Source organism: Andrena cerasifolii, chromosome 1 (assembly GCF_050908995.1).
Source record: "Andrena cerasifolii isolate SP2316 chromosome 1, iyAndCera1_principal, whole genome shotgun sequence".
Classification (NCBI taxonomy): Eukaryota; Metazoa; Arthropoda; class Insecta; order Hymenoptera; family Andrenidae; genus Andrena; species Andrena cerasifolii.
The window spans coordinates 3643373-3667453 of record NC_135118.1 but is presented as its reverse complement, the minus strand read 5'-3'; the positions used below and the strand labels follow the sequence as shown (position 1 = coordinate 3667453).

General features: G+C 39.1%; 1 protein-coding gene across 7 annotated transcripts in view; it reads left to right on the top strand.

Annotated features, from left to right (window-relative positions):
* LOC143366318 (GTPase-activating Rap/Ran-GAP domain-like protein 3) overlaps positions 1 to 24081 on the top strand; it is a 38039-nt gene that overhangs the window by 4599 nt on the left and 9359 nt on the right. For 2 of the 7 annotated variants that reach the window (XM_076807354.1, XM_076807319.1), the window contains exons 1-11: positions 4585 to 6643; positions 9150 to 9216; positions 10674 to 10757; positions 11536 to 11617; positions 15951 to 16072; positions 16158 to 16222; positions 16329 to 16395; positions 19764 to 19866; positions 20306 to 20404; positions 22065 to 22277; positions 22808 to 23079. In XM_076807354.1, the coding sequence (XP_076663469.1) occupies positions 6333 to 6643; positions 9150 to 9216; positions 10674 to 10757; positions 11536 to 11617; positions 15951 to 16072; positions 16158 to 16222; positions 16329 to 16395; positions 19764 to 19866; positions 20306 to 20404; positions 22065 to 22277; positions 22808 to 23079 (1485 nt within the window). In that variant the 5' untranslated portion in view covers positions 4585 to 6332. Of the gene's footprint in view, positions 1 to 2272; positions 2898 to 4584; positions 6644 to 9149; positions 9217 to 10673; positions 10758 to 11535; positions 11618 to 15950; positions 16073 to 16157; positions 16223 to 16328; positions 16396 to 19763; positions 19867 to 20305; positions 20405 to 22064; positions 22278 to 22807; positions 23080 to 24081 lie in introns of those variants that run through there. The other 5 variants (XM_076807328.1, XM_076807338.1, XM_076807346.1 and 2 more) reach the window with 5 other exon arrangements.

The window sequence follows — 24081 nt, the reverse complement described above, 5'->3', positions numbered from 1 at the left end:
CATCTAGCGATGAATCTTGTGAAGTAACGTATCTCGCTCGATACGTGCAGACGTATGAAACCTTCTTTATTGACTTATCTTGTTGCATTTTGAAGTCCTAGGCCACGAGGTGAAATGTAAAACATTATGTAATGATACTGAGCAAGAATATTATGCATTTCTTTTTTTAAAACAGTTTTGCCAGCTTGTTCAATCCATGGATCATCAAACGTTATAGGGTAAAATGTACAATGATTGGCACCCTAAACGGAAATCCCAATTGGAATGTCTATATCTTTTTAGGAAGATATTATATGGTTTTAATTTTCAGTTATTATCAATGATTATGGATTTCTCGTTAAAATAAAACTTCTCGAGTTCCTATTAAGTCTTTTATTTTAAAAATATTCAATGAACAATAAAAATAGGCATAATAGTACAATATTATTGGCACCCTAAAATTTGAGGTTATATAGAAAAATATACGTATTTAGTTAATAAACGAAGTCTAAAGTGTTTAAACAGACTATTTCATTCACTATTAAATACCTACAACACTTAGTAAATCTGTATTTCAATCCATTACTTAGTTATAAGGCGACAAAATATACTTACCTACACCTGATCAAAATTTTAAGAAAACGCCTAAAACTCAGCCCCTTGTCCCACTTTGTGGTGTTGCCAGATGTAAAGTGTATGGCTCAACTACTGGGCTTTGCAGTGTTGTAGTGAAAGAAAAATAAGAAATTGAAAAAAAAGTACTTTCTAAGCTTGTACTTCTTAATATTTGCAGTGCCAAGCAGTTTACCCTAGGTATATTTATATCTACATATACGAGGTATATGTAGAATAGACCTGACATCCAATGCATTCTCCTGTCCCGACTTTGGGGGACCCCCTTACCACTTTAGTGTCACATGCAACGTTACCGGGAAAGGCTCGAAACAGATTGTAATGTTCCGCATAGTAGAAATTAGAATTCAATACGAGTAAAATTAGATCATTCGAAACATATGATTTACAAAAGGAAGAATGATGAACCGAAAAAATTCTTAAAACCCTCTTGAGTGTAATCAATTATCAATATTGGTACCCAATCTAATTGTATAATGAGGTGCAATTAGACTTTGACATAATAACACAGAAAAAACAGTAAACAAACAGGTTTTCCAATGTTTCATGTATGAATTGAGCACAGCGCTTTAGTTCGTAGCTTTACTGCTAGATGGCCATAGTATTTCGTGGTGCGTGCATTAAACAATTAATAAAGGTTCTTAAAACAACAGCAAATTATTAATATCTTTCAGCGATATTCTTGCAATTAGAACATTAAAGGGTTTAAGGATATTGTACATATTTGAGGTAGAATAATTTTACTTCTACAAGCTAATTTCTTCTACAAAAATTATTTACTTGTTTCTTCTATATTACATAGTACCAACAAGGTACGTCAAGTCTGAAATATATTTACATTTATCGGTCGAAATATTACAAATAATTCTGCTGTACATACACACACACACACACACCTTCATCTGTAGGTACCTGCTCGACACAAATTTTCAGAATAAACACAAGTATATATACATTCATCCCATTAGAATAATACCTCTATCCCCTACACGCAGAGCCACATTTCTTAATCCCGATCATAGAAACAAATGAAAGTAATTTTATTTTAAATAAAGTAGGGAGGCGTTGAAGAAACGTACAAAACGAGCAACGACGCAAAAGAGTGTCATGCGAGGAACACAGATCGAAAACGCTGGAAAACAAGGGAGACTAGGGTGGAGGCGTTGAAAGGAGACAGCAGACGGTGGCAAAACCAACCACCGAAAATACGAAAACAAGTAATCGATAAAGCAAACAAAACGAGGAGTCTGAACCAGTACATTCAACCAAATCCTCCAAACGCTGTAAAACATAAGTCACCCCTTCCAGAGGGAAAAGAAGGTCCATCGTTTTGGAAAGGAAATGCCTACCCCAAAGAACCACGCACCCCCTTGGGATAGACCAAGTGTGTGAAGCAATAACTAGAATCAAGTGGAAGAAATTCGACTAACGAAATCTGCTGGAGCTGCGGGGAAAAACAGACTTTTGCAAACACTTCTGGCAAAGGGAGAAACGAGACACCAGGTCCAAGTGGGAAAGGCGGAGACGCAGAAAGATGGGAAACGCGAAAGATGTACACGCAAGCGAGTACGTATACGTATACGAGCGGATAGTGGGACGATGGTGGGGGAAAGGGAGCCAATGAGCTCGACGGCGCGGCGCCAGTCGTCGAGTCGCCGTTACTACGACTACTTGCGTCCTCATTCGAAAAGGGTCGTGTCCTGGCTCAGTAGGGGTTGCAGACCCGAGGCGAACCCATCGTTTGTTGGTTTCGTTTTCCTTCTCCTTCGTTTCTCATCGACTCGTAGATCCCCGATCCAACTGTGTATCGCAATTTCGTTTCTCCCCTATTTTGTTCTGGTTTCAAGTAGAACGTCCGATCACCCGGATCTGGACGGTCTGTTTCAGACCGCACTTGAACCCCTAGGTACACGGTGACCGCGTTACTCCGAGGGGAAACTTAAGTCGGTCGTTGTGCTGCCGTTGTCGATGATCCACGGTGGACGATCACGGTTCTGTGCGACTAATTGGCTACGTTCCGAGCGATGCCCGACGGTGTGTCGTTCGGTTGGTACTTGTTCGGTGACCGTGGACCCGGATGCGGCGGAGGGGTGCAGTTATCTGTTTCCAAATAAGAAGTTGTCGTGCTGACGATCTCGCGTTCGGAATAGTTTCGTGTCCGGGGAGCCTTGCCTGCAACTCGAGGAATTATTCTTCCATAATTAACTCTCGATTCTTGTAGCAATTGCCCGTTTCTTCGACTGGAATAACGATGGTAACGAGATGGAAGATACGTCCTGAAATAGGTAACGAATATTTGGTCATTAAGGATAGGTAGCACTGCTTTGGGAATCTGATCGAGCATATGGGCGTACATTCGAGGTCATTTTTGTTTTTGAAAATTTTTTTTGTACGTGCTTACGCTGCATTTAACTCTTTGGGTGGTATGGACGCATGTGAACATACATGCGCTGCTTCGGTGCACGCGGTGCGCGCCGGAGAACGCATTGGGGCGTTCGGTATCTGTGGTTAACAAATACATACAACCGGAGTGTTCCCGCAGCGTTTGGGTCTTATCGTTGGCACACAAAGGGTTAAAACTGTATAAGATTTTTTACTCAGCTGGATTCGTACGTTTACAGTGTTTACACCTACCCCGCGTAGCGACAGGGTGACTGATTGATGCGGCGGGACGGGGGTAACCAGTCAATGACCTTGAGCAGCCAGTTATATGCACTGTAGACCACAACTTTTTCAATACCTATACCACCGATGCCACAGCAATGAGGCACGAAACATTCTCGTTCATTTCATCGGGATCTATAATTTAAAACAATCTGGAAATCGGTGGAATAATTTCGAAATTTTAACGTTCGAGGTCCATTTTTAACAAAATTACTGAGCACTAGGTGCTAATGCAATAGGGTTTGTTTATCTACATCGATTATTTCTTAAGCACTTTCAGCTCTTAAAAAATGTGAAAGAATTTAGTTGGTACTTTTGAGATTGCCTTTTGCAAAATCCAATAACCGTCGCGGGCGAGAAAAATACGTGAACAGTATGTTCGCAATAGGGATCAAAAGAATGTTTATCCTAAATAAGATAGTTCCATTAGAAAAATTGTCATAAAATGTTTGTCCCATAGAGGAGGGGTTGTCAGAAAACTGTAGGTACTGGAAATATTTATTGCATCCGTCGAATATTTAGCGCGTACTCACTGCCAGCTCGCATTACATTTGGTATTAGTATTCGGAAAGTATTTTTGTCCGACATCTCTTGGTTAAGGGGGAAGCCCTATTTAGGACGCTAGGAATAAGGTGATCCTTGGGAATTTCTTTCGAAGAAACTGATAAGCGGATCTTTTCCAAACTTTCGGGGTATTTTAGTTCACATTCAAGCAATGAAAATTAATTTTTTCGTTACAAAGTGTTCGGTAGAAATGGAGATATAAAGCGACATCCAAGAAGCATTTTTAAAAATTTGCTTTCGCGGTGAGCATTGCCATTCGGAGCCAGATTATCTAAAACCAAAAAGACAAAAAAGATTTCGTTAGTATATTAATGTATCCTCAGGTTGGCGGAGAGAATTTTCCGAAATATTAAGTTAAAACAAAATGGCGGCTATTTAAAGTTGAAATCCTGATTTTTTCCTGCAAAAATCGCGCGAAAAAATCAGGATTTCAACTTTAAATAGCTGGCATTTTGTTTTAAAGTAATATTTCGGAAAATTCTCTCCGTCAACCTGAGGATACATTAATATACTAACGAAATCTTTTTTGTTTTTTGATTTTAGATAATCTGGTTCCGAATGGCAGTGCTCACCGCAAAAGCAAATTTTTAAAAATGCTTCTTGGATGTCGCTTGTTATTTTATTATAAACGTAAATATTTTTCTACGAAAAAATTACCAAATGTTCTTTAAATGTTGCTTTTTAAAACGCAAAAAGTTTTGTAAAAATATACGCTTCCGCTTCTTCAAAAAAAATTCACAAATATTCGCCTCTTTTCAGCCGCCTGACTAGTTATAACCCCTTAAAATAAGTTGGATATCAACTACTGTATCAATCGTGGAGTGTGAAGATTGTCTCATAGGGCGTGGATTTGAGGGCGATGCAACGTGGGTATATGTATGTATTTCCAGTACTGTAGATCAGTTTTACCAACTGTAGCACTTAAAGCCTAAGTAGTATTCAGTTAGTAACGTAGACGCATAAAGATATCAGTTTTAAACTTTCTTGTTACCACCACTGATGAGCTTAGGATCTTCGGAAGGGTTGAACCTCTCGCTGGAACGTTGTCAACACTTTTAACCCCCCCGCCCCCGGGGTTAACTCGACCGCGATTTAGGTCAAAGGATCGTAACCCAGTACTCACTAAACAACTTTTGAGGGACAGGGGAACCGAGATGCTCCGGTCGATGGTGCTTAACTTCTCAGAATAGTCCCTTTTGCAATCTCTTTGCGCGTTGCCACTCGAACTGCCCCCGTTTTTTTTTCATTCACAGAACAAAATAGCTGATGATAAATTGGTGGCTCTTGGGCCATTAGGGGCCTGCTGATCCTATCGATCACAAATGAAAATTAAAGATTTTTAAGGGTTCCATGCTCTTTGCTGAAGTGTGGTAGCGAGAAAGTTTAAGATTATTATGTGTACCTATATCAAAAGCGATATCAAACAATTTTATTCTATACTCTGTGTCTCAGTTTGGTCTGTGGAATCACCCCATAAAAGGGTGGCCATCAGCAGTCGAACAGCCCGTATAGATGAATAATTTTGATAGTAGAGTTTACATGCCATATTGGTATCAGAGGGCTATTCTGGGGAATCCCCTTACTCTTATCTACGACCCAGATAAGAATTATTATTTGCTTCTTTGCCATATTTAGATACGATAATGCGATCATAGCTTTATTGTAGCCATCACTGCGAGGCATGATAAAAAATCAAAATTTGTGTAAACAATTAAGTTTTCAGGCTCAATAGTTTTTTTTTTAATTTAAATTCACCTATACTGAGCTTAAAATATATTACATACCAGCAAACCACTAGCACATTAACTTCCCAACAAATAAAATTAAAAAAAAAAGATGAGATCTCGAAAAATAGTCCTATTTGTTACATAAACCTATCTCTATACCAGAACAAAAATTTACGTCACAGTTAACGTAATTATTAAAAAAATTCAATTCACAGGACAGTAAAAGACAGAAAAAAGTCTGATCGATAATTACCAAATTCGACAAACCAAACCAACGAATTATCCAACTTTATATTGCAAGCTGTGTTCTAAATCCGTCTTTCCCCCCTACCTCAAAATTAAGGGGCCTAGTTCGACCCTTCATGTCCGGTTCCTGAAAAGGGTGTTATCAGAAGAAAATCTGCGGGACAATAGTCGAAATCAACGAGCAAACATCACCGAATCTTCCAATTACATTCCATTATAAGCGGCGTCCTAAATTCATTCGCCCCTCTCTCCGAAAAAAAGGGATATCCCCGTTGGACCTTCCATGCCCAACCCCCCGAAAAGAGTCGTCAGAAGAAAGTCTGCCGGACACTCGTCGAAATCAACGAGAATCAAACGTGACTGACTCGTCAAACATAATTTCTTTACGAACACTGCTCTAAATTCATTCCTGCCCAATCCCCAGAGAACGAAGAAGAGAGAGCTTTGTCGACGGGCGTTTAAAGTCCCAGAGAGCGACCCCAGACGCGAGAGGCAGCTGTGATCAGCGACACGGCGGAGATGCTGTGCTTGGACATAAAGCTGGTGTCCCGTTTGCGAGGGGTCGCGTTGGCGAGTGGCTCGTCCGCGAGCGTGACGCCCTCGTCGTCGGCGACCTCGACCTCATCGATGAACGCCACTATGGAGAAGTGCAAACGAGGCAAAGGTAGAAGGGAGAGCGCAGGTGGCTCGGCGACGGAGAGCGACAGCGAGGAGGAAACGTTGTCCGTCAGTCAAGAGATGATCCGGAGAAATAGATCCAGATCAGTCTGCGTGTCCGCATTGCCGTCCACCCAGCTGAGGCATCTTCATCGACGCGCCAGCCACCACGTGTACGTTGCTCTTGGCGTTTATTTAAGAGCTGGCTACTTTACTGGCGATCGAGGGGCCTGCCTACTTTCTTTCTTTTTTTTTTTTTTTAATTAACAAGGCGCTACGAGTGCCTACGTATCTGTAGAGACGGTGCAGGGTGGTTTCGTGTACAGGGTGCTTCACATCTGCTTACCAGTATTTTGATATTGCAGCACCGATGGGTGAATGTGCTTTTTCTCATTGGAGAAGACTGTGTGAGAGTATAGAGAAGGTTGATGGGTAGTTGGATGTACAGGGTGTTTCATAACTGCATGTTAGTATTCTGAGGTTTTAATATTCAGAGAGCATTATGTTCTCATATTGGATTCCTTATTGAAGAAGACTGTGAGGATCGTCAAAGGAGGTTTTTGAACAGTTTGGTGTATAGGGTGTTTCATAACTGCTGGACCTATTTTAATACTTTAATATTGTTGGAGGACTATGCTTCTTCTTATTTTTTTTATTGAAGAAGAATCGTTGAGAATCTGCAAAGGAAGTTCTAGATAATTTTATATAGGCACAGAAGGATTGAAAATTGCATTTCTTAAGGGGGTAGGTTACCCTCAACAGCTCGAAATCAGGCCTTTCTTCGAACGCATATTCTGAAGTAATAAATGAATATAGAGATAATTTTTTGCTTAATTTTTAAACGTCATTTCGTTGACTTTAATGCGCAAGAAGAAAATTTTTAATATATTTGTAGGGAAAAAAGTTAAAAATATAAATGCGAGAGCTGTACGCGATGCACCGTTTGATGGTGAACACGATTCCGGACAGCTGAATTACCTAAAGCACAAAGTAAAGGCATTTTTATAATATGCAAGATAGACTCTATCTTGTGCAGGAAGCAAAATTTTGATAAACAAATTAATACAATTTTTATGTCGATGTTTCTAATTTTATCCTTTTTTGTAGGAAAAATATTTTTTATCTTTTTTTAAAGAATTTATATTGAATATGTGCTCCCAATACATGGAGGGGGATGGTTTCCTGCAGCTCCCTGTAAATTTTCATTCAAATCGTCGGAGCGGTTTTCGAGATTTTATGTTCACCGTTTTGGGAAACGTAGTTTCTGGGAAATCGCGTTTAAAGTTGGACATCGTTATTCGATCTCATGTGCAGGCTCGTACATCTTTTACTGTAACCCATTGAATTTTTGGAATTTCGGGACCCGGTTGCGCTTAAAATACGTAGTAGAGATGTAGCTAGCGGAATATGCAAACATCCTAAAAACCAACTTTCGAAAATGTTGAGAGTAACCTACACCCTTAAGGGGACCTTCCGTTCTAGAGCCCAAACAATAGGTGATTTTTAGGAATTAATTAAAGGGAAACTACTATATATAATTTAATGGAATTTGTTGCGTTGTATTAAGGATGTCTTAAGTTATAGAAATATATTTTTTGTTTTATAATTAATCATTGCAGACGGCACTGGGGAGTCGTCAAAGTCAAGGTGTCAAAAAATTGATCCAAATCGGTGGGACCTGTATCTCCAAAAGTTACTATCCGATTCGACTGAAACTTTTCTTATTTTGAAGAATATACTTTGGCTAGGGGGGGGGCAGAAAAAAATTACAAAAATGACATTCTTTTATAAAATAACGACACTCGAAGTTTGAAATCACTCCCTATACTTTTCATCCTTTCAACGCCTTGGAAATTATAAATTTTCAATTTTTTGTATTTTTTCTGGCATCCCCACTAGCCAGAAGTTTATTCTTCAAAATAAAAAAAGTTTCAGTCGAACCGGATAATAACTTTTGGAAATGCAGGTCCTACCGTTTTGAGAACACAGTTTCGAGAAAAACGCGTTTAAAGTTTTACGTGGGCGCTGAGTGGCCGAAACTCAAATGTCTATAACTTCGGGGATTTTACGAATTTCAACAAGTACTTTTAAACACTTCTTCCTAAAATGTTCAAGTTCGAAAAATGAAATAAAAAAAATCGACTTTTAGACCGGAACCTCCCCTTAATATTGCAATATCGGTAGAAGAATTCACACTGATTTCTCTTTTGTGACATCGAAGAAAGCATTGTACAGATGTAAACAGGGAATCAAAAATATAATTTAAATCTTTAAAATAAAATCACTCCAAAAGATAATATTCATTTCACAATTCCTCCACAAATATGTGAGTAAACAATTCCTTGAAGTTTCAACCGAATTGTCATTATTCTTAAAGTGCGCGCCACGAGAAGCTCTACAATTTCCATCGAAAGTTGTTGAAACAGACCAATCCTACTGAAAACAATTCGACCGGGTCTTAATTGACGAGATCCGGGTTTCTTTCTTCGCGAGCTGCCCTCATTGACCTAAATATTTCTTCAGCAGAAAGACAAGAAATATCGAGGCAAGCTGCGAAGAGGGACTCCCCGTCCGCTATTCGATTTTTACCCTCCTTTGTTGCACAATATGTATCTACGAAGTGCAGAAGAAAACTTGAATAACCGCAATAGATCGTTGACCGATCCCTTTTGATTCCAGGACCACTACGGATGCGATTTCCAGGCGAGGAGTCTTGTCCAGACGATATTATGGCAGCGTGGAAATGGTGAGTTTATTTAAAAAAAAAAAAAACACCGCTACCCTTTCGCCTTGCCACTCCAAAATTAAAGAAATGTCGACGCGACGAAATGCTTTGCCGCTTCTCCGCGGTTTACTCCATGAATTTTCGTTACTTAAATTCCCTAACCCATACAGCACACCCTCGTTGCAGCAAAGTTACAGACTGATTGCAGTGCAAGATTGCAATGTGGCACGCAACGTTGCCGCAAGGGTGCAGTAACAATTCTATGTTCGCCTCCTGCAACGTTTCGGGCAGTAGGGCCACAAATATAAATAACGGTGTATATATATGTTGGCAGAATCATAGAAGTATAAAGCTCGTGTTTCTTTTTCTCAGAGAAAATTCTTTTCAAGGGGATTCGAACCGGCGACCATTACAAAGAACGGAAATATTTTAAGTTGAAATGGTAGTTGCAGCATCATTGCGGCAACATCGCAGGAACGTTGCCGCAATACTGGCGCAACGTTGCTGTAACATTGTGGAAACGTTGCTGTAACATTGTGGAAACGTTGCTGTAACATTGTGGAAACGTTGCTGTAACATTGTGGAAACGTTGCTGTAACATTGTGGAAACGTTGCTGTAACATTGTGGAAACGTTGCTGTAACATTGTGGAAACGTTGCTGTAACATTGTGGAAACGTTGCTGTAACATTATGGAAACGTTGCTGTAACATTATGGAAACGTTGCTGTAACATTGTGGAAACGTTGCTGTAACATTGTGGAAACGTTGCTGTAACATTGTGGAAACGTTGCTGTAACATTGCGGAAACGTTGCTGTAACATTGTGGAAACGTTGCTGTAACATTATGGAAACGTTGCTGTAACATTGTGGAAACGTTGGTGTAACATTGTGGAAACGTTGCTGTAACATTGTGGAAACGTTGCTGTAACATTGTGGAAACGTTGCTGTAACATTGTGGAAACGTTACCAAACGTTGCCGTAACGTTGCAGAAATATTGTGGGAACGTTGCCGCGCAATATTGCGCCGCAACATTGATGCAACTATGTGGCAATAATTCTATGTCCGCCCCGTGCAATGTTGCACGGCAACGTCGCAGCAACGTTACATCCACATTGCGCTGCAACCGTGCAACACTGCAAGGTTACTGCAACCATCCTGCAACGTTGCCGCCACGAAGTGTGCTGTATGGGAACGGTGGTCGATGTCGACGAGAGTGCTTCGAAATCCACAAAACTACTTACTTAGCTTGCAGACGCTTCCGTTTGCAAAAAAACGTAGGGACTCCGTGAATGTGGCGCACGCGAGAGGAAAGAGGGGCAAGGCACAATAACAGTTAATTGCTGAAGAGTGTGGCGGAAGGGGGTTGCGAAACCGCGCTCGTTTTTCCGGCTTTCCGCGCGAAACTCGAGAGCGCGGTCTCTCGACACAGTGAGATTCGCCACGGTTGCTAATGCCGCTGCTCGAATTCGTCTTTCAGTTACCACAGATCGAGCAGGACGGCTCCGACAACGGGAGAAGATTTCGAGTCGAGAACGGCGATTCCCCCGGCGAGAAAGAGGAAGTAAGAAACGTGTAATCACGGTCTCTCTCTATCTCTGCGTGCCTCCCACTTTCCCTGAATCTCCGCACCGATTCTAATCGATCTTTCCTCTAGAATCTTCGGTTTACCATTCTGCTACAATAAAAGCCAGCCATTCTGCCCTGGGAAAGTTTGTTTCTGGATTGTGCGCGTTTCTTGCGATCATTGCGCTCGATTCCTTGTGCAAAGATAAGTCGAAATTGTGGAATATATTTTTCTCGTAGGACGCCTAGTTCGTGAGAAAATCGGGTCTCAAGATGGCTATAGTCCGAACAAAATCGATTGGCTGCTAAAGCTCAGCGAGTAGCCACCTCCCCCTCCCCGACCTTTCCTCCATCTGTCGCCGATCTTTGTAATCAATTTCCTCGGAAACCATGAGAAAGCCCCGTACGAAAAGGATTCGTTTTATAATTTCGGTTCATTCTTTACGAGGAATCGATTTGCCAAGGTTACACATCGTGTAATGCAAATTTTTTAACACAATGCTGTCCTCGGTGAGATAAGTAACGGAAAATGTTAAGGTAATGTAGGATTCGTTGTTAAGATTGAAAGGAACGGGTACCTAATAGCGTTTACAAAGTTGCTCTTGTTAACGAAATATTCCAAGAACAAAATTTTATCTTCCACCTACTTCTCTCCCTCCCTCGCCGCACCACCACACCGCCCCCCCCCCTCCCCTCCACCGCTCCGCCCTCCCCCCCCCGTTTCATTGTTAATAAAGTTAAATCACTTCGGTGGAACGGATTTTCAACGTGTGCAGATGTTCGGCTCGCCCAGCACGCCGATATTGGAGAATCCCGAGTATCAAACGCGCTGGTACTTCAAGTACTTTCTCGGGAAACGTGAGTAGAGTGCATCCCCAGGTGTTTTTTAAGGATTTCCGATAAGTAGTGCATTAGATAAGAGGAACGATGAGTCAACTGCTATTCGATATCTCTCGTTCCGATTATCTATGTGTGTATATATATATTTTTAAAAAATGCACCCCACCCTCTTGACTTTTACACCCGACATATCATTGTCATTATTATTATCTCCATTGCCAAATGTTGCCATTACTTTCGTTGCCAAATATTTCCATTATTTTTGTTATGCTCACTGTCGAATATTGTCATTGTCTTTGTTTTCTTCAGTTCATTTCGTTACGTTGCTATTTTTTAATAGATTAGTCAGATTAGTGTTTCTTCCCAATTTTAAGTCTTTGTGCTGAAAATTATGCGCCTATCGATCGAGCATAGATACATACTTATGCAGAATGCTAATCGGAGATTAAGGGGTCATGCTCAGTCAGGAGGCCGAGACAAAGGGTGGTCTTTGGAAATTTTTTACTCAAAAGCTATAACACATTTCTGAAAAAATCTTTTTTCCTTTTAAGGATTGCATCTAGTGCCGTGCATCGTAATTTTTTTATTTAAAAATATTTATCAATAACTAAGTTATTGTCCATCACTTGAAGGTTCTCTAAAAAAAAGGCTTCTACGGTGACCACTGCTGCTCGAAAGTCGATCATCTGAAATAAAAAATTCAAAAGAATTTACTTATTATATTATATTATCTAGTATTTGAAAGAAGGTTTTTTCGAAATATTGATTTGGGAAAAAATGGCTGATGTTTAAAGTAAAAGTTTCAATTTTTATCACAAATCTTGCCTGATTTTCGTCAATTAACAGAAAACTAAGCATCGAAAAAAAAAATCCTTCGTTCGAATACTAGATAATATAATATAATAAGTAAATTCTTTTGAATTTTTTATTTCATATATCAGAAGCCTTTTTTAATAGAGAACCTTCGAGTGATGGACAATAACTTGGTTATTGGTAAACATTTTTAAATAAAAAAATTGGGATGCACAGTACTAGATGCAATCCTTAAAAGGAAAAAAGATTTTTTGAGAAATGTGTTATAGCTTTTGAGTAAAAAATTTCCAGGGCCCACCCTCTTTTCGGCCTCCTGACAGCTTCACTCCTTAAAGTAGAATAATTTTAATCTCACAACCAGTTGTTCTTTTAATCCGATCGATCAAGAATCCCGCCAGCGGTAGATAATTTAATGAAACTGGGATTGCAACGTTGATTTAATCGCTTCGCAAAGGCAGTGGCCAGGAATTTTTGTTCGGGGCGAGTTAAGGGGGAACACCACTGTGACGGCCGGAAAAGTAAGAAAGTTTTAAGAATTTTTTTCAGGAATAATTCACTGTTTTCATAAAAAAAAATATTACCTACTTTTAGTACGCTGTCTTAAGAGACTATACAAAAATAAATAAATGGAAAAACATCCATAAATTTTAATATATTAATTAATCTTCTAGACCCCCCCCCCCCCCCCCCACGCGAGATGGTCGAAGGTGTAACTATGGAACAGCAGGTCCGAAATCAAATTTCATTTTTTTGTTATAAACTATATGAGTGTAGTTTCCGTTGTACATACAGATTCTTTGATTGAAAACATTTTTTTTGAAATACGCTCAAAAAACTGTCATCGTATTCGCGGATTTTCGAAACTTTTCTTCTAAAGCGCATCATTTTTACAAAAATAATTTGTTTAAGAAATCGGAACGTACTATGGAAACTGCACTCATACAGTTTATACAAAAAAAAAAAGAAATTTGATTTCCGACCTGCTGTTCCATAGTTACACCTTTGACCAGCTCGCGTGGGGGTGTCTAGAAGATCTCCATAAGAAACTTGAGAAAAGTAAACAAATTACGCTAAGTACATGAAATCAAATAAATCACAAAAAATAGAAGATAATAATAATTATAAAATAAAAAAGATGTGAAATCAAAATGAGCTGCACGTACATAAAGGTAATGATAAATACAAATAAATATTTTAATACGAATAAACATTTTATTCAAAATACTTGGCCCTGCGAAACAGAAAAAATGTTAATTGTCCTCGTATTAATAATTTACAATAACTCCCTTACAATCTAAAATTCATAAACATATACATATACATGTTTATTCGTATTAAAATATTTATTTGTATTTATTATTACCTTTATGCACGTGCAGCTCATTTTGATTTCACATCTTTTTTTATTTTATAATTATTATTATTTTCTATTTTTTGTGATTTATTTGATTTCATGTACTTGGCGTAATTTTTTTACTTTTCTGAATTTTTTTATGGAGATCTCACTTCTTTTTACAACGATAATTTGCATAGAGAATGACTTCAGATAATTTTCAATATTATAAATTATTATTATATTATTAATTGATGACTGGATAATTTTTTCCTCCTCTCGGGTTTTTTTTTAAAAAAATATATTGTATTGTCATCCAAACTACGCACGCTTGCAAAGCTTCAAGACAATTGGATTGGTGGAATTGGTTTAAATTGTTTTTTATCATTTAAATTAAAAAGAAATTCATTTATGTATATATTTGTAAAAACACGTTTATAACTTGGTTATAACTTGACGGTAAGCTGTGAAAATTTGGAGTAGATTGCATAGTGAAGATAGCGATTGACGAACGAAACGTGTGTTAGTTCCGTTTTGGCTGAAGGTGTGCGTGTAACGCGTATACGTATTATGTTTGATGAAAAATTTCTTGATGAAGGCGAAGGAAAAGAACAATTTTTTCGGACCGTTTTTGACAAATCCATGAGACGATATTACGATATTTCCGTTATGCGCGGACCGATTTTATTGAAATTGGTCTTATTCGAAAGCTTATATGCGGTTTACATAAAAAAAATGCCTTTAAATTTAGGAAATATTCCAGGCGTAATGAGATATTAATGAAATAAGTTTCAGGTTAGGTTGGAATTGCCGTGCGACGAGTAAATGACAGCGGTACTTTCTTTCCTGTACTTGGCGTCGAGACGCTACCGTGTCTCTAGATTAATTAATACATTAAAATTTAAGGATGTTTTTCTATTTTTTTTTTTTTTTTGTATATTCTCTTAAGGGGTTATACCGAGTCAGGCGGCCGAAAAGAGGCGAATATTTGTGATTTTTTTTGAAGAAGCGGAAGCGTATAATTTTACAAAACTTTTTGCGTTTTAAAGAGCAATATTTAAAGAATATTTGACAATTTTTTCGTAGAAAAATATTTAAGTTTATAATAAAATAACAAGCGACATCCAAGAAGCATTTTTAAAAATTTGGTTTTGCGATGAGCACTGCCATTCGGAACTAGATTATCTAAAATCAAAAAACAAAAAAGATTTCGTTAGTATATTAATGTATCCTCATGTTGACGGAGAGAATTTTCCGAAATATTAAGTTAAAACAAAATGGCGGCTATTTAAAGTTGAAATCCTGATTTTTTCCTGCAAAAATCACGCGAAAAAATCAGGATTTCAACTTTAAATAGCTGCCATGTTGTTTTAACTTAATATTTCGGAAAATTCTCTCCGTCAACCTGAGGATACATTAATATACTAAGGAAATCTTTTTGGTTTTTTGATTTTAGATAATCTAGTTCCGAATGGCAATGCTCACCGCAAAACCAAATTTTTAAAAATGCTTCTTGGATGTCGCATGTTATTTTATTATAAACGTAAATATTTTTCTACGAAAAAATTACCAAATGTTCTTTAAATGTTGCTCTTTAAAACGCAAAAAGTTTTGTAAAATTATACGCTTCCGCTTCTTCAAAAAAAATTCACAAATATTCGCCTCTTTTCGACCGCCTGACTAGGCATAACCCCTTAAGACAGCGTACTAAAGGTAGGTAATAAACATTTTCTATGAAAACTAAATTACTCCTGAAAAAATTCTTAAGAATGGCTTACTTTTCCGGCCATCACAGTGGTGTTCCCTTAAGCAAAACTTTCTCGACAGAAGTGATCGCTCAGAAGGCCTGACCGATTTGAAGGAGTACTATTCAAAACCTTGTCCCATTCGAAGTTTTAAAGGTCTATGTCCACGCGGGCACATCAGTTCCGTGACGGTTCAGTGCCGTCAGTGTCAATGCTCCCTTCGTTTCAGTGTCAGCAACTGGCACGTGTAAGTGCGAACTGCTTCGTTCCAAAACAGGGAAACCATGATTTTTTTATCACCGACACTGAGGTCACTGAACGCGGGTAGATCTCAGCGATTCCACGCAGTTAAATAAAAAGTTATTGTTACCTGAAATCGAGAGGCGCAGGTTTATAGATATTCTCTCCTGCCACTAAGCTCTCTGAATTTTATATTCGCAACGTGAAACGTCTTTGCCAGCAGTGCATCAGAATTACGTCGCCGCGGACCAAGAAAGGAACCCCTTGTTTCTCTCCGTTGTGACGAGCGAGAACAGCGATCAAAGTGTACCGCATTACAGGGTGATTCTGTGGAGAAAAACGGTGAGTAGTCATTCCCGAAGCACCCTTCACATTAGAAATAAAAATTCCACGAATCGTTGGCAAATAATGTGCCGCAAAACTATAGGGAGCCCAGAAAATATCGCTGCCGTACTCCGCCAACAAAACGCTGACGATCAGACAAATCCTGAGGTGAATATTTTATTACCCCTTCCTTTCTTCATCGATTCCAAGTGGCTAGCCTCCGTGGCAACAATTTCCCACCGGTTCTTCAAAACATTTTTCTTAAACTTTCCAGCAACTTCTTCGGACTAGAGAAACTCGAAAAAGCGCCGCGCGAGGTTTTCTCACCAGAAATTCAGAAAGTGAGTCGATTGTTTAAATAATAGTCTCTCTATTTTATTGGGTTCAAGAAAGTCTTATTTTTTGTTGTTGCAATTTCGGCATTTCTTGCAAGTATGAAGTGTGCAGAGTACTTATATACGTATATGTATATTAGGTACCTACAATGTGTTTTTTTTTTCATTTTCTAAAAGTATAGAGTGTATAAAATTTATGTGCAAAGTTGTTTGTGATATTCGTAATTTGGATGAAGAAGATGATGGTGTACGGTCAGAGTCAGGGCATTAGTCGAATAAATTTTTATTCGACTACATTTTTATTCGATTGAACTGAATAAAAATTTCGAATAAAGTGAAGTTATTCGAGAATAATGAATAAAAATTTAGTCGAATACAAAGGGTGTAGCCGGATAAGCATAGTGAAAGGTGCCCCCAAATCAAATTCAACTTTGTTTGCGGCAATCGATAGGTTCCCCTAAGAAAACTATTTCTGCCAAGTTTCAACCTGATACCCCTACTACTAGGGTAGTTACAGGGTGAAACGTAATTTACAGTTTAAGCTCCATCACTTTTGTTCTATTGAATAGAAACTTATACAAAAAATCAGAGGCCTTCTGCCCATTGATACACGTGTCTGTGAATTTTTTCAGAATTTTCGGTGGCAAAACTGAATTTTAAAAAATTCAAAAATATTAAAAATCCCGATTTCAAAGTAAAAATTTCAAATTACAACATCTATATTTTTACAGTTTTGGCGTCTTTGTATGGTCATTAATGTCTAATTTTTTCAGATTTTTCGAAAGGGTGGAACGCAGTCGCAAAAATCGAAAACTGATATTTCTTACCTCCCCGTACGCAAAGTTGTGGCATACTCGTACGACCAATATATTTTTTTTTTTTCATTAAACGGGTGTTATATGCAATTCTAAATACTTTCACATGTTTTAAATGAGTCAATGCAATAATTAATCTGATAGCATTTTACCGTTGATAAGGGTGAAGTTTTACCTAATTGCTTGTAGAAGTGATGTAATAAGTCTCACCACGACCGTTCTTGCTCTGGAATCAAGCGTCATTTCTGTGAGTGTGCAAATGGGAGCCGTAGTATTGGATGTTATTCGCATGTAGCAGCGATAATATATTATTTATCGCATGCTCGGTAGCTTGCACAAATTATAAGGCCCGTAGAGATACTTAGCAAAATATTTAGTACCGAACAGATGAATCCTGTAATAAATGATGATGGCGACGAAGATTAAACTACAAATATCGCGTTACTTGCGCTGCAAATCGAAATTATTAAAGGTAAAACTCATCGACTAGAATTCAGTAACTTATTTAATGAATGCAGTAGTATCTGATAATGAAAACCTATTATATGATATTATTTAAGAACGATCGAGGTGACACTTATTATGTGCTGACATCACTTATACACGCAATTAGGTAAAACTTCAGCCTTATCAACGGTAAAATGTTATCAGATTAATTGCATTGACGCATTTAAAACATGCGAAAGTATTTAGAATTGCATATAACACCCGTTTAATGAAAAAGATATATTCGTCGTACGAGTATGCCACAACTTTGCGTACGGGGATGTAAGAAATATCAGTTTTTGATTTTTGCGACTGCGTTCCACCCTTTCGAAAAATCTGAAAAAATTAGACATTAATGACCATAGAAAGACGCCAGAACTGTAAAAATGTAAATGTTGTAATTTGAAATTTTTACTTTGAAATCGGGATTTTTAATATTTTTGAATTTTTTAAAATTCAGTTTTGCCACCGAAAATTCTGAAAAAATTCACAGACACGTGTATCAATGGGCAGAAGGCCTCTGATTTTTTGTATAAGTTTCTATTCAATAGAACAAAAGTAATGGAGCTTAATCTATAAATTACGCTTCACCCTGTAACTACCCTAGTAGTAGGGGTATCGGGTTGAAACTTGGCAGAAATACTTTTCTTAGAGGAACCTACCGATTGCCGCAAACAAAGTTGAATTTGGTTTGGGGGCACTTTTTACTATGCTTATCCGCCTACACCCTTTGTATTCGACTAAATTTTTAGTTGTTATTCGTTATTCAAAGGACCGCCGTGGCGACTAAGCGACACGAATAAGCGGGGGTCAAAACCCGAGCTGCTCCGGCTCAGGACCTGAGACCCTCGGCCTCCGGCCGGGCCAAGGGGGATATCATGAGGAAAAGGGAACACTTTTCGAGTGTACCTACTCGAGCCGAAGCGGCTTAAGGTCGGTTTAAGGTCGGTTTATACATCCACCGAGCCGGGCCGTCCGTGTCGTGCCGAGCCTCTATGGTAAGCTTATGGAGGCGAGGAGCCGCCGAGCTCGGAGGGAACTCGGCGGCTCCTCGTTGCCCGCTGGGTCCGGGCTCGGTGGCCGCGCTCGTTGAGACGACGGGCCGGCCGAGTCCGTGCCCTGTCGAAGTGCAACGTTGCTGGATTTTATGCTCCCAACACGTAGGGTAAATCCCGAAGCCGCGGTCGACCTAATATAAAATAGCTATTAAAACTAATATAGATGTCTATATATGTGTATATCTGTATATCTGTATATCTGTATATCTGTATATCTATATATCTGTATATCTAGATATCTATATTAGTTTTAATAGCCATTTTATATTAGGTCGACCGCGTCTCCGGGATTTACCCTACGTGTTGAGAGCACAAAACCCAGCAACGTTGCACTTCGACAGGGCACGGACTCGGCCCGTCCGGCCCGTCGTCTCAACGAGCGCGGCCACCGAGCCCCGGCCTAACGGGCAACGAGGAGCCGCCGAGTTCCCACCGAGCCCGGGCCCAGCGGGCAACGAGGAGCCGCCGAGTTCCCACCGAGCCCGGGCCCAGCGGGCAACGAGGAGCCGCCGAGTTCCCACCGAGCTCGATGGGAACTCGGCGGCTCCTCGCCTCCATAAGCTTACCATAGAGGCTCAGCGCGGCACGGACGGCCCGGCTCGGTGGCTTTATAAACCAACCTTTATTCGTGAAGCTTAGTCGCCACGGCGGTCTTTCGAATAACGAATAACGACTAAAAATTCAGTCGAATACAGATTTAGTCGACTAAAAAATTATTCGTTATTCTCGAATAATTTCACTTTATTTGAAATTTTGATTCGATGGTTAGTCGAAGAAAAATTTAGTCGAATAATGCCCAACTCTGTGTACGGTCCAAAATTCAGCCCAATCAGGGTGTACACATAGACACGCAAATAATTTTTTTTTTAGATGAATCCATATTGTGGTAAACTTTGTATAAATAATAAATAAGTACTATAGAATATATGGAACATGTTGAAACAGTGATGGGTATGAAACTGAGTCCGTCAAACACGGGAAAATCATCAGTTTCATAATGGATTTCGTGTTGCAGGACCTTCTTCTTCTAGAGGAACAAGAGGGATCGGTGAATTTCAAATTCGGTGTGATATACGCGGAAAGAGGACAAATCACCGACGACGAGATGCTGTCTAATGGTAATTTAACTAAAAGTTTAATCATTAACGATAGGAAACCACATTGATGTTTACTTTCGCCAGACAGAGGAATAATTGCTCGAGTTTGTAGCTTGTTTTACCAGCAGAAATTCTTGCTTGCAGCAAAAGCAAATTATTACCTACATCTGAAAATCTGTCGATTACATTTTGCAAACGGCGTTGCTGAAAATAACAAAAATACCTTGACTATTCTACGTCGCGAAGGAATTACACGTTGATTTTGTTTAATTCGTTAAATTTTAATCGAAAACAGTAAAATATGAACGGAAGCTACCATGTGAGACCATGGTAGGATATCAGTTTGCATCGAAGTGGATGTTAAGATTTTAAATGTTTGTCCGTGGTCTGGAATCTGCCTGAAGGGAGGAGTTTGAATGATGATGAAATAGGAATTCCCTACATAGTGGCTTGTTTGCAGAGAAAGGTAGTCCGGGTTTTGAAAAGTTCCTCGAGATGCTGGGCGAGAGAATACGACTACAGAACTGGGACAAGTATCGAGGTGGTCTGGACGTTAAAGGTATCGCATATGTGCCGTTAAAATGTAGGGGAAGGTTGCCTATTTTGGACCACTTTTTTATTTTTCCCTCCTACACGGGCGTAACACATTGCAGGAAGCAAACAGAAACGGGAAAATGATCTACATTTCATGTAGATTTCATCATGTATTTAGTGTATTAATAAAATAATTGATTAAAATAATATATCAAAAAAATTAAACTAATGACTTCGGTCCATTTCAGGCAACCGGTTTCGTAAGTTGGACCACCGGTTTCCTATGTTGGACCGCTCCTAAAAATCAATGAATTTATATATACAATCTAAAAAAACACTGGTCAGGGCATTGAATAAAAATAGAAACAGGAAGAAACAAGTATCTTACGGTGCACGTGGTGCAATAGTACGCTGTTTTGGTGGGTTTCACATTTGCACAACGTGTATGAACCCAGGTGCGACACTGAAGACATCGTATCATGTCTTCTTCACTGTTTTTGCTACATAGCAAGCAATACCAGCTTTTATCTCTAACATTAATCTTTTTGCCAGTGTGGCTTTTGACTCTTCATACACACTACTACACTCATTTAAACCATAGTCACCGTTTTTGTAAGCTATAATGGCCTTTTGTAGTTCATCTTCATTCCATTTCCCGTACTTTTGCCTTGTCGTCATTTTAAATATTTTTAAAATGGAAAAAAACTTAAAAAAAACTTCTTAGTATGCTTTTAACTATTCGCTACCATAACGTAGATGGTATCCTAAAATGGACCGGTCCAATTTAAGCAACTATACTCCCTGTCATTTAAGAAGAAACCCGTTTCGCGCATGTAGAATGAGCTCATTGGCTCCAAAAGAGCGTTGGTGGGGGTACAGCCAATAGCGGCTTCTCCCGGCACCAATGAGCGTCAACCTGCGCAGAACCGGTCTAAACTCGTCGGTCGCCAGGTTCCTTCTTAAATGAGAGGGAGTATAGTGGTGGTCCAATGTTAGGCAACTTGCAGGTTATATCAAAAAGATATGTTTTTATTGTTATACTTATACGAATATGGGAAAGTACGGACATGAATTTGTAGCTAAGACAGCACACTTTAAACTAGTATCATTTAAAATTATGGTACTTACAAGATGTAGAAAGAAATCCACTTGAAATAGCACGAAAAATAATGATTTCGACGACGCTCAACGACAAACAAATGAATAACCGTCTCGCTGCTCTCGCATGTTTCATCTCGACTTCCTAAATCAGTGTAGCCGAAAGAACCACTGCAAATATATTTGTTTATCGAGATACACGAATGGTCCAATTAAGGAGCCGGTCCAATATAGGCTACTCTCCCCTATTTTATAATTTATAATATACCTACAGTTCCAAAATTACACAATTAAAACAGGTAGAAAAAAAAGTAGATAGAATCTATTCTTCAGAACACAAAAATTGCCTACAGGTCATTCCACCCCAATTTTTTTTCAGGAAGGCCAATCCTTTCTGATTAAAATGAGCGAAATTTGCCAAATTTGATAGGTTTTATTTTTTTAGCAATTTCGAAACCATCAAAGCGATGACATAAACGCCCTTTACTTTCGCGGCAGCGATGTCGTATTTCATTTTCACAAAAATTTGGCGTGGAATGATCCCGACACATTTGCAACTTGCGAAGTTAAAATTAAAAATTTTCTAGGGGACATGACTGGAAAGGAAAGTTACTATACAGTTTACGCGGGACACGAAGTCATGTACCACGTGAGCACGATGCTTCCCTATTCAAAGGACAATCCGCAACAGCTGGAGAGAAAGCGTCACATTGGCAACGACATCGTTAACATCGTTTACACGGACGACCCCGATGCCATAGACACTTTCAATCCGAATTGCATTAGGAGCCAATTTACACGTAAGTTCAATATTCTTCTACCAATATCGATCGTTGAACCTGGCGGTGACAGGGCTAATTTGGATTCATCCCATCCTCTGGGGTATCAAGCTACTAATATTACTTATTACTTATTAATACCACTTTAAAAAGAAACGAAGATTCTAAAACCTACAAAAGATCTACCATCCACGAATTAAATAATCAAAATTCGTATCATTGAAACGAAGTATTTGTTCAAACAAAAATACCTCCGAGACGTTCGAACCCATCACTACTTTCTCGAAACACCGCTCAATCCTGACCACTCACATAATCAGCCGAGGAGTTAAACAAAACTAGAATTCTCCGTGCTAGAATCACGTAGGTACCTTGATGAGGCTTCTCGATTCAATCCTTTCATCAAATACTTCTGTTTTACCGTAAGACCTGTAAGAAGTTCTATGCCGACACTAATCCAGAGTTAAGTTTTATATTCGACCGAGTGTGAAACGCGAAACCTGTCCTGTGATTAATAAAAAATTAAATTTGCCCTCTGCATCGCGACACAGATGTATTCGCGGTGGTGTCGGCCGAAGACAACAACAGAGGGTGGCGCGTAGCAATCTACTGCGACGAAAGTGTGCCGCTGTTCGGACCCAGCCTGCCCTGCCCGCCTGTTTTTGAGGATCCATATACGCTGCGCGAGTTCCTGCTGGTGAAACTAATAAACGGCGAGAAGGCAACGTTCAACACTCCAACGTTTTCGCGCAAAAGAGAGAGGACGCTGGACGCTCTTCTTCGGGACATGTATCAGGAGCACACGCAGGAAAATAAAAGCAACGTAAGTATTTCCACCGCCAAGTCGCCCCTGTATGGTGTACACTGTAGGGTAAGCAGACCAGTAGATGGACAGTTTAGCTGATTCCGAAGTTTACATCAAGGTGTTCCTTAGAAATATCTGTTGTATTAAAAAAAAATCAAAAGCTTTGCACGTAAAAATGTACAAATTTAAAGAAAAAAATAACTGCAAGTAAAAAATTAATGTATTTAAGGATAAAATGATGAAAATTCTACCCATTGCCCGTGTCACCAGTAGATGGACGATAGGGCTAGCAGATGGACAGTTCAAAATAGATGGACGGGTGTCTGGCTAGACGAATAAAAGACTTATTAGATATAGTAGGTACCTAGATTAAGTTATTTTTAGTTAAAATATAGTTTATTTCATCAAAACTAAAAACGTATGGAGTCTTCATTGGCAGAAAACGGTGCCACAGATTATAGGCCCAGGCCGCAAATAAAGTGAGGTTATCTCTAGCCTAATGTGGCTAGACGTTTCAGACATGAAGTGACTCGCGCATGGTGGCGTAAAATCATACATGCAAATACATTTTTTTCGCATACAAAATTTTATTTTAGATAAATATGTTAATGTTTTATAAAGAAACAAACGTTTTTTCTACAAAATAAAAAAGCAATAATATAGATTAAAACTCTAGTTCTTTCAATATTAACGATTAACTAACGATTCGTCCATCTGCTGGGCCTGTCCAGCTACTGGCCTGCTTACCCTACAGGGTACTTCGGAACACAGCGCTGCCCGGTTAATTGCCCGCGCGTCGGGACCGGACGCGAGCACATAACCGGGGTTGGGAACTTTTCGGCAATTGACTCTGTTTTATGCCGAACCATTTAACGAGGCAATCGAATCCAGAGTGAGCAAGAGAAAGGAATGCACACTTGGCGATTTCAGAGCACTACTGATACCTACTTGTAGCTTTACAGTTTTGCAATGCATTTTCGTGACAGTAGTACCTACCAATAGATTCTGGTTCACTTCCAA